Source organism: Centroberyx affinis, unplaced genomic scaffold, assembly GCF_046629955.1.
Source record: "Centroberyx affinis isolate AG114_WGS23_722 - 3 ecotype Tasmania unplaced genomic scaffold, CSIRO-AGI_Caff_v1 ptg002875l_1, whole genome shotgun sequence".
NCBI lineage: Eukaryota > Metazoa > Chordata > Actinopteri > Beryciformes > Berycidae > Centroberyx > Centroberyx affinis.
In genome coordinates this window covers 51,096-62,499 of record NW_027281007.1, presented here as the reverse complement: position 1 = coordinate 62,499, position 11,404 = coordinate 51,096, and the positions used below count along the sequence as shown (strand labels likewise).

At 40.6% G+C, this 11,404-nt stretch overlaps 1 protein-coding gene across 1 annotated transcript; it reads left to right on the top strand.

Annotated features, from left to right (window-relative positions):
- Positions 1-3,756: 3,756 nt before the first annotated feature.
- LOC139658355 (carboxypeptidase O-like) lies at positions 3,757-11,140 on the top strand. The gene is made up of 10 exons (XM_071536465.1): positions 3,757-3,779; positions 4,307-4,420; positions 5,125-5,167; positions 5,265-5,366; positions 5,504-5,608; positions 6,442-6,558; positions 7,017-7,110; positions 7,640-7,842; positions 9,599-9,683; positions 10,875-11,140. Exons 1-10 carry the CDS (start codon positions 3,757-3,759, stop codon positions 11,138-11,140), a joined length of 1,152 nt encoding a protein of 383 aa, XP_071392566.1.
- The last annotated feature ends 264 nt before the right edge of the window (positions 11,141-11,404 follow it).

Below are 11,404 nucleotides of genomic sequence, written 5' to 3'. Positions count from 1 at the left end.
AGTCCACGGCTGATATGAGCTGCTCTAGGGAGAGACAAAAATGGTTCATAGTAGCCTTTGTCTGAATTTCTATCTTGAAATGAACGTCATATTACTGAAGTGTGAAGAGTCCTAAACTAGAAAATGTCCATATAGTCTGGAGTCACCTGTCATATAAAGTCAAACAGTCCTAGTACACAGGAATGCTATATTCAAAAGCTGAAATTCACTGCTAATCCCCAAGAATATACCAATTAATTAACTAACTTTTGGCAAGTTTCCAAACACCAAGAAGCTTTCAGTGGGGTTAAGTCATGTTGTGCACACACACCCAACCCACAGACGCACACACACACGCAGACAGTTTGTCAAGTGTTGTAAGGTTGTGTCTGAGTGCAACAGAGCGGCCTGCCTCTCTCATCCCAAAGCATTAGTACTTTCATCTATCATTATGAAGAAACAGCCTGTGATGTGTGCTTTGATTCTCCATCTGGGACACACACACACTCACGCACAGTGTCTCTCGGGTTTGTCCACACAGGGGCAAGGCTGAGACAGGTCTTGTCTCTGTAATATCTTATAAGCAGCTCATGAATAGACATGATGCACATGTCAGCAAAGACTTTGTTGCTGACGCGTAGTTTAACATGCAAGCATTGTACTGCAGTTGTATTATCACAAAACAGCCAGAGACCAAGGAGGCACGGAACAGAGAAAAAGCTTCACCTTGTTCATAATTGAATCTCAATAGGTCGAACTGTGGATTAGAAGGCACAAGGAGAATGTTGATGATGCCAAGACTTAATTACTGAAGAGTTTTGTTCTATCCATCTGAAAAAAACCTACACCGATTTGTACAAAATGCCTTTGTTGTAAGATTTTTGTAAGAAATTTTGGTACTTTTTAACAAATAGTAGGTAACTTAAGTTCTTGGGTGACAAAAATTACACCTGCACACACTGGATCCTATTTTATTTATGAGATTCTACATTTTTTTAGTTTCAGGTTCAATGATTTTCCCCCCAATCGATACAATGTATTTAACGATAAAACTCAAGACTGATTTATGAATCAACTCAACTTAGATTTCTGCTTCCTTCAAAGTGTAACAAAGGATGGCAGCTGCACAGTTTGTCATTCCAGGACGTCGTCCATCCCAGTCAACACATAGCTTAATCTTCTTTCTTGCCTCTGCCCACATCACCTGTCTTAGTCTTTGATGGTCTTACACTACAGGTTTCATCTAAATCCAGCATTGTACTGACCTCTGCTGGTCGGATGTTCCCTGTAAAGTTTTTACTGGGAAACCACCAAGTCTATCTAAAAGCAGAACCACCTGAGAGTAGTAGTAAATGTCCCTTTTGCTACTCTCTATTACTGATCACTATAATACAAAAGAGACATAAGAGTATATAGGCTAACACTACACCCAGTTCATGAAACCTTTCCATTTGCTGTTCTAAACACCCGGTATCTGGTAGCTCTTTCCTGTAAAAAATCTTCTGTTGAAAAGGAAGTGATGCGTTTTACGTTTCCGGTTTGTTTGGAAGAAACAGAGGAAGAACTGGGTAGTGAGCATGAGCAGCGATAGCCACCATGGCTGAACAGACAAAGAAAAGAGCGCCACCTACAGAAACTCAAACTGCATCAACAGGACATCCAAGGAAGAAGACGTCACAGTACTGGACACACTGTTTGATTGACAGGTGATCTCTGGGAAGAAAACAGCACAGTTTCTCCAAACAGGATCTCGAGGATTACCACACTTCAGCAGGACTCACCGGCTGCTGCAGGGATCAAACCTGTGACTGTGACAGAAGCTGCTACACCATCCTGCCAGCCAAACCTCATGCAGTGATCCCTGATATGAAAATCAGATTCCTGGAAAAGTTTTGAGTCAAATTAAATTAGCAATAGTAATTTCAGCTTGTTATTTCCAAATGAAAATCTAGATTGGATTGCTAAGAGGCTGTAAGCAGCCTGCCTGTTCACAGCTGAGGTAGACCAGCTTCATTTCTGTCCCACTGAGAAATGAGACATTGTTTATGCTTCTGGTACAATATGAACACACAAGTTTAATGTGTTTGAAATGCTGGGGTCACCTTCCAAAAAAGGTTGGGAACCCCTGCTCTTTGATTCTGTATGGCAAAGTATGACACATGATAATAACTGAGAGGGTGAAACAGATAGTGAGATTGCACAAGAGATACCACCTGCTGCTCATTTCACAAACAATAATCTTATATAACCATTGTCCCTTATGAGAATTTGGACATTGCTGTAATGGAACAAGCAATAATACCAAGTGTCAAGTAACCAATTATCTGATAGACTGATGAACTGATTACATCCATAAAGCTTTCTTTCATCCACCAACTCTGCAAATAATTACAACCCAAACAGTCAAGTGAATACAAGGACACTGGAAGATCCAAGGTTCAGCCATTAAGACCATGTACCACAGGCAACAAATGAACACTTCCTACATTATGCAATTTAACTTCACATATGCCTTTTGATGGAGTTTTTTTTTTATTGAATATTCTGATTCTTATGAATTAAGAAATGTTCAATGTGAATACTTTCAATCAAGTTTCCCTAAGGTTTAGCCACCAAGTACAGTCAAAGTACAGTCAAAAGTAAATGAGCTACGAATTCAAATGTATATAAAAACACCAGACTAAATCATCTGATCAAATTCCATCAAATTCAAATCTGCAAGTTAGTTCACATCCAGAGCCATATTACAAAAATGTTTGTATTTATTAATTTATTACCAGTTGGTAACATTTCATTATGATGCGCGAAACAGATAAAAGGCCATACAGTAAAAGCTGTTTGCATACAAGATATTACAAGGGACTACTGCACATATAATTCCCTACCCTCCATTTTCTATATTGCCTTATACATTATATAAAATAAATGAAACTCACATTTGGTGATACTTCTAAAATTAACTAAACAAAAATAAAATTTGTTTTGAAGACTAGCAAACCCTCCTGCTTTTGAGTTGAGTAAACTATGTAGCATTTGCATTTATGACATTTATGACATGCAGCATGGTGGACCTTTGCTCTTTCTCATTAGTCTCTACCTTTTATTAGGGATTACTTTCGCTCTCTTGTTCTTTCCCTCTCTTTCTCTGTCTATCAAGACTGATCGATCGATGTATCTCCCTATCACATTCCCGTAATAAAAATACATCATTGTGACCAGCTGTAATCCTGTACACCTATGGCATTGTTGAATACGATACCATCAATAGAAACAGTTTGTGAATTACACACGACTATGTCCCTCGGGATGGCCCATATGTTGTGATTATGTTGTGTTCCCACTGAAAGAGGACTTCAGTGCTGAACAGCAGAAACAGAATGCCATCATGCAGTCTCCACACCATGCACAGTACTGACTTCACATCAGTTCCCAAGTAGGTCATTACTCCTGCACTAAGAGACATGTTGAATACAAACCCTGGAGAAAAGAGTGAACTAGAGGGGATTTATTGAAAGTTGAGAAACACTTAACTCTCATATTGGACAGGGAATGGAGAAGGCTAACATAGCAAGTTAGAAGGTCTAGAGAGGACTTTATCCAGCATTTTATCTGATCATCTATGGCTCAAATCTAGATTTTTATGACTAATTGACTGGTGAATCATCTCACTCCATATAGGTGATGAGCAGCAAATCGGAATGAGTGATGGAGCTGAACGATATCGACAAACATAACCTGTCACTTTTCCATTGAAAAGGGCAGCGCTCAAATGCGAACATGACCAACCTGGCTTTTACTGCGTGAGTGTTGATAACAGAGACTGTTGAAGCAAAGCAGCAAGTTGTTGACATTTCCCCTTAAAATCAAAAGAGTGGAATTGCAGTTTTAGCCAATTTTACGTCACATATGTGTAACCTAAACAATGTCCACCCTCCCCTCTAATTCTCAACATATGATATTTCCATTCCATAGATCTACTGTATACAGATAAACATCTAGAAGAACCTAGTGGCTACTACTAAAACTACTACTACTTCCACTACAAGTTGCTTTACTGACGATAAAACAATAACATAAAATAATTACAAACAATAAACAATAAAATTGCCAGACATGAATTAAAACAGAATTAGGAAGGAATAAAACTGTAAATCCGATGAGACATTGCCATTGACAGTGCCAGGACCTGAAGTACTACTCAGCTCACATTACACATTAACCAAGTCAACGCATAAACCAGTGTTCTGCTGGTGGCCTGTGATCAAGGCAAAGGTGTGTCTTTATCAGATAGGTGGCTACTATAAAGGCTGTCATATACTGAGGTCAGTGCATTTGGTAGCTGCAAAGAAGCAATTAGTTTTCAAAAAGCCATAATGCTGAACTCTATGGGATTGGCCCTTTTCATGCTGCTTTCAATGGCTGGAGCAGCAACGGTGGAAAGGTGAGCTTGGGGCAGAAAGTTACATAGTTAATACAAGCTACAATGTGTCAAACACTAACTGGCAGAATGGTAATGCAGAGCAACCAGGGCTGGGAAAGTTACTTTGAATATGTAATGTGTTACAGAATTACTGATTACCTGCTGAAATTTGTAATAAATGAATGTAATCTACTGGTAACATAATCTGATTATTATCGGTTACTTTTGAATCACCTTGCATCCAAAATGCATCAAATATTGTTAAATAAACGTATCTATTTAAATACTTAAAACATACAAAACTATGTCTGCGTATAATCTCAGAATAAGTGCTGTTTCTGCTCAAACCTGTTTGTGAGGAATCCAACACTTAATTAACTATTTTTTTCAAAGTATCTGTAGTTTGATTACTGCTTCTTTGATCCAATTACCGCAATCCTGATCTGTTCATCCTCAACCTTGGAACCAAATAAATGTGTAATATTGAAACTGAGATAAATTCTTCCATATTTGCATTGAGTTTTACTGTACACACATAAATGACACAGGAAACTTCTAATTTGGGTTATATAAAAGGCAAGGTTTCATTTCAAGACATGTTGTTTTCCTATGGCAAAGCGTGACTGCATGGAGTTAGGAAATACTGTACAGAAAACCTGTACTACTCTCAGTCTAATGTGTTTGGTGTGTGTTTGTGTGTGTGTGTGTTTGTGTGTGTGTGACAGAGTGGGAGAGTATGACTACTACAAATATCACCCCATGCCAGAGGTAAGAAAGCCCAACCACTTGGCACACCAAATTATTCTGACAGGTTACTACACACACACGCACACACATATGTATGTAATGCTGCTCCACCCTACAGATCACCAATTGGATGGCCCGGATCACAACAGATCACCCCGATGTTGTGTCCAGGGTGATCTATGGCGAGACCTATGAGAAGAAGGAAATTAGTTTGCTCAAGGTAATCCACCTTTCACACAATTCATTGAATTGATGATCTGGCATACTATGATAAATCAGCATGGTCCAGTATTGGAATGTATCGATGTGTGTGAGTGTGTGGCATAGTAATGAGAATCTCCCCCGCTTGTCTTGCAGGTCGGCATCAGCACCGGAGTGAAGAAGAAGGCTATCTGGATGGACTGTGGTATCCATGCCAGGGAATGGATCTCCCCCGCCTTCTGTCAGTACTTTGTCCGACAGGTGAGTGAGAGTGTGTGTGTGTGTGTGTGTGTGTGTGCACGAGACAAAGAGAGACATGAAATACGTGTGTCATGACTGAACATACTAGGATTCAGCTGATGAGGCTTTTTGAATGCTGAAGATATTTTGAACTAAAGCTGACGATACCCGATATTCTGTGACAGTATTCAGAATCTTTCCATTTGACCATTTTCAAAAATACAAGTATTCAGTCTTTCCCACAGAGTTTTATTCTTGTCAGGGTGGAAAAGCCTGTGAAACCACATTTAGACCATCATGGTGAGAGATGGAATATGTGTGTCATGACTGAACATACTAGGATTCAGCTGATGAGGGTTTTTGAATGCTGATGTCACCACCTGTTGTACTCTATAGAATCAGAATCAGCTTTATTGGCCAAGTATGTCCACATACAAGGAATTTGACTCCGGTTTTCCCATTGCTCACAATGTACTTACAAACAATAAATACAGCTAAAAACAAGGACAACAAAATGGACAGAGGTAAACCTAAACATCTAACTACTATGTACAAATATGTGACATCACCTGGCTCAAAGACCAGCCAATAGCAGAAGGCCAGTTCAGTACCCTACTTTTCACCAGTAGGTGTCAGGCTTCACCACAGATTTGGGTGGGGTTTAGTTACTCTTTAAATGAAAAATTAGTTTTCAAAAATCCAATTCTATTGCAGGTTTGACAGACTGTTTTATGGTCTGGGAGGAGCCTCCATCATGTTGGTGGTGGATGATACTCAAGTTAATATTTAATAAAAGGCCAATATAGGTCAGTGTAACCCTAATGTTTACATCTCCACTTGCTCTCCCACATCAGATCCTGCAGACGTACAAAACAGACCCCAAAGTCAACGAGATGATGAGGAACATGGACTTCTACATCACGCCCGTGCTCAACGTGGACGGCTACATCTACTCCTGGAAGGACAACACAGTCAGTGCTCATACCTTTTGACTACTTTCAGTGCACCAGGCTGCTCAGAGAAGATAAGAACCTGCACGCTGTATTAAAAATGTCCCTAATAAACAGAGTTAATGAAAAATACCGGTAGCAAGCTTCTCCAGCTCTCAAGCTGCCCATCTACAGGGTAGGGGATGGAAGAATGGAGGCCAGTACAGGCACACTAGTCACGATCCAATCAGCGGGGAAATGGATGGAATTTCTGATGTTCAGTGGCCCAAAATCTATTAAATATCCTGTTTTCAGACTGATGAACACCAAAAAGTAATATCCAAAAGCAATCCCAGGCAATATTTGAGATTGGAAACATTTAAAGGGACGGGTACTTAAGTCTGTAGAGAAATGTGAAATGGTCTGCTTTATTTATTGCTAAGTCGATAAATTGATCAGGACCGACTGATTAAACCGGCTGACCACTCTGCCCTCTCTAGACTCGGCTGTGGAGGAAGTCCAGGTCACCGGGACCTGCGGGCTGCGACTGTTACGGCACCGATCTCAACCGCAACTTCGACGCCAACTGGGGCAGTAAGTGTTGTTGTGCTTCTCCACCTCCAAAACTACATGGGTTGTGACTAAAATCTCAAAGTTATAGCCCATTGCTTTATTAGCTATTACACAAATTGTGTGACAAATCATACACACCGACTAATGAGTGTACAAAATGCAAGATGTCTTTTCTGCATGTCAAGGTTTCTGTCTTGAGGTATTAAATTGTATGTCCTAAAACATAAGATCAAATTTTGCTCCATCTATAAAACACGACATTGAGACATACAAGTCTGAAGAAGTGACAGTGTGTCTCAAAATATAATGTTCCACCCTGGCAAGAATAAAATTCTGCAGGAAACACTGATGACTTGTAATTTTTTGGTATGAAAACAGTCAAATGTAAAGATTATGGCTGTCAGTGATATAAGTCTAAAAATATTGGTATCGGCCTTCAAAAACCCATAGGAACCCAATCACAAAGCATCACAGACCGACTGAGTTGGTAAACAGGTGCTTCTAATACATTTCACTCCATGTATTCTATTTCTCTGGCTTGTTTTTACAGCCGTAGGTATATCGACTGACTGCTGCTCACAGGTGTACTGTGGCACCAAGCCGCTTTCTGAGTCCGAGGCCCAGGGCGTGACTTTCTTCATAGAGCAGCGGAAGGAGGACTTTCTGTGTTTCCTCACCATCCACTCCTACGGCCAGCTGCTCCTGGTTCCCTACGGACACCCCAACGTCACCGCCCCCAACTACAAGGAGCTGGTATGAACAGAACCTACAAACACAGCCATTTGCATCATACTGGGAATTAACATGCACACAGTGTTCTGGATAGTACCTCATATCCCGGGTAACTTGACTATGAATATCCCTGTATACTGTACATGAATAAACAGATTATTACCATGGGAGCTTATGCAGATCACAAAAAACCAACAGTAAATGAGATCAAATGTCTATAAAATGTATATATCAGGTATTTTATTTGGGTTTCTATTAATTGTTAAATGTGACCTGGTTAACTGACACATTACCAGACAGTTACACAATACAGGACTGATGATGTAGGTGCAAGACAAAACTCATCAGGACTTCACACATAGTGCAGACAAGGAAACATAAACACACTAAGTGTTGTGTCCAGCCTTTCAGGCTGGCAAACAAAGTATAATTTTTTCATCAGCCAAAATAATAAATATAGATTTTTCAAACAAGTATGTTAATAATGATAATAATTTCGGACCCTGAACAATGCATGTATACATTCAAAGACAAAGAACTGTTGCAGTGTAACGCTTTAGGCCAAACAGAACAGGAACAACTTGAGAATGCTGCGAAGCATTGATAGTAGTGATGAGACATTTTATTCTGCTGTAGTAATCACAAATGAGACAGCTTGCCCATCACAATTTCACAAGGTCTCCATCAATATTATATCATTTTAACTTTGTAATGACATTTTTAAATTGTTGTTTACATTCTAGCAAGCCAATGCCATTGCTAAAATATAATTCTGCACAGTGAAAGTTTGTTGTCACTGAACTTATATTTATTACACTGTATCGTGGTTGTATCGAATCGTGAACCCCATATCGCGTATTGAATCGCATCGTGGGATAAGCATATCGTCCCAACCCTAAATGATAGTGCAAAACAAAGTGACGAGGTGGAGAATGGAGGGCTGGTTGAGGAGGTGACTGCTGTTAGGAAGGAACTCCTGCAGTGGTGGGTGGTGCAGGTGGTAATTTTGGGAATTATGCAAAACAGGAGGTTGCCCTTTTCCTTACTGTGGCATCATGCAGGTCTTTGATGGAGGGAAGTCAGCAGCCGACTGCGCTCTAAGCCATTCAAATGACACCACCGCAGTCTTTCCTTGGAGTGGCAGGAGGCAGAGCCACATCAGACTTTAATGGATGACACATTGAGCTGCCAAAATGAATGCAAGAAGAACGTCCTGTGTGGGGTCTTCCTGATTAGATCGGAGATGTTGTCATTCAATTTGAGGGTGTTGCAGATGGTGTTCCCCACGAATTTAAATGACAGAGTAGGGGAGAGGAAGCAGTCCTTTGGGGGGTTTGTGGAGGGGGGGGGGTGCTAGAAGGAGACAGAGAAAGAGAAGAGGGTGGAGATAGCTAGGTCTTACTGCCTCATTGAGTTGAGTTCTCTGCTGTTCCGTTTCCCTCTCCGTTTCCTGACTTGTGAACCTTCATGTGTCCAACTTTTGTGTTAGTACGCAGAAAACTTTCTCGTCGTTCACACATCCAAAAGTAATGAGGAAGGTAGTGAGCCTATCTGGTGTTTGATGTCAGAACTGGAAATCCTGAGTATCCTGAATATCAATGGGACAGTGTTGACGTGCATGTAAAGGCACTCAGTGGTTCCAGCTCAGCTCAGTGTGTTAACAGCTTAGTCACATAGATCAATGTCAAGTTACATTGCACTAACCTACTCGTCTGCTGATGTCTTACTATTTCGATGACTATATGACAACAGCTAATGCTAATGTCTGGCTCCTTAGATGGAGGTCGGTTTGGGTGCAGCAGAGGCCATTCGCAAGGTCCATGGGATGAACTACACTGTAGGAACCTCGCCAGATATACTGTGTAAGTATGGACTCCATTAATTTTGCCTTTTGATCAGCACACACTCATCGACTGGTGGTTGAGTTACTGGTCTTTGGTTTAACAGGGAGTTGGTCAAAGTCCCAACTGGTCGAGTAATTTGAGTGCAGTTTCGATTTGAATGAAATATATATCAGCTGTGGAAAAATAGTGTGTATTATTGCAGGCTGAGACTGTAAGATAATTGGTTCCCAGGAGTCATCTGACAAATTAAATAAATAGGCTATTTAAAGCTTAATGGGGAAGTTAGTCTTCCTGCATTAAGCTTGCTTTTCCACACAGGCTATTTATATGAAGTTTGGGTCATCATTGTAGCTCATTACAAGCCATTAACTCTAAGAAAGTGCCACTATATGTATTTTAATCCCTCGTCTATTTGAGTATGTATGAGGGTAAGGGAACCAATTAAAATGTAATTTTGCAAGATCAATTCTCTGTTCATATATATATATTTTATTTACTAAATTAGAAAACCTGAATGGAAACGGCAAATATTGATCAAATGTCCTCAATTTTGCAAAAAGCTTTTATACTTTGGATACTCTGAAATCCTCTGTAACCTCCAAGAAAATTTCTCCATTTCTCCCATGTATAAGGCACCTGAGCAATTTTGTAATGATGAATTGCATTGAATGATGAATCCCAAATATCCCCTAGGGCAGTAGTTCTCAACCTTTTTCATATCAAGGACCCCTAATTTAGTCCACATTAGGGCCACGGACCCCCATTTGATGAGATTTTGTCTCTCGGACCCAAATCTGAGAATATTTTTATTGTGAGATATGATTTTGTCCAGAACTCCATGACTATCTGTACTGTAGGTAGAGAGATAACAGTGAAACTATGATCAAAATAGTCATTCTAAAATGACAAAATACTGAAGTTTAACAATTCATCAATTTGCTGGGGACCCCCTGGAATGCCCTCAAAGACCCCTGGTGGTCCCCGGACCCCATGTTGAGAACCACCGCCATAGGGGATCAATAAAGTGAAATCTCATTTCATCTTATCTTATGAATTGTAGCAAAATTACAAAATTTGAAATGACTAGTTATTATTATTAGTAGTAGTATTATTTGACGGATACAGCCTGATCCTTAGTCCCTCTCCATGATTTAATCTTGTGATCAGACAGTAAAACGCGTCGATATCAACCTCTCTCTCTCTCCGCAGACCCCAACTCCGGCTCGTCCAGAGACTGGGCTCGGCTGCTAGGGATCCCCTTCGCCTACACCTTCGAGCTGAGAGACAAGGGACAATATGGCTTCAAGCTTCCCGAAGACCAGATCCAGCCGACCTGCGAGGAGGCCTACAGCGGGGCCATGCACATCATCAGCCACGTCCACGACAAGACCTTTAACGGCGCCGTGGCCACCGCCGCCGCCACCCTGTGGGCCGCGCTGTTGGCGGCGGGCGTCACTAGCGCCAACATGCTGTGAGACGGGGGAGACTGCATGAGGGGGAAAATGGACGAGGGTTGAATGTGTGTCAATATCTGAGAAGCCTATCAGTATTGTTTTACTGCTTTACCTGTTTTAATACTTTACCTCAGTGTCACCTCAATGATTGCAAGCATTTTCTTATACTCTTCTCTTCTATTCTGAGTTGAAAAAATAAAGCTTTAGTCATTTTAGTTATTTCAGTCATCATCTACTTCAAATTAAGACCTCTCTCTATGTTGGTATTCCATGTGCACACGATTA

What these genes read in the sequence shown, in the direction of transcription:
- LOC139658355 (XM_071536465.1), top strand. Translation starts at nt 3,757, where the DNA reads ATGACCAACCTGGCTTTTACTGC. An exon ending in CCCCCAACTACAAGGAGCTG is followed by an intron (nt 7,843 to 9,598) that starts GTATGAACAGAA and finishes CTGGCTCCTTAG; the next exon opens with ATGGAGGTCGGTTTGGGTGC. An exon ending in AACCTCGCCAGATATACTGT is followed by an intron (nt 9,684 to 10,874) that starts GTAAGTATGGAC and finishes CTCTCTCCGCAG; the next exon opens with ACCCCAACTCCGGCTCGTCC.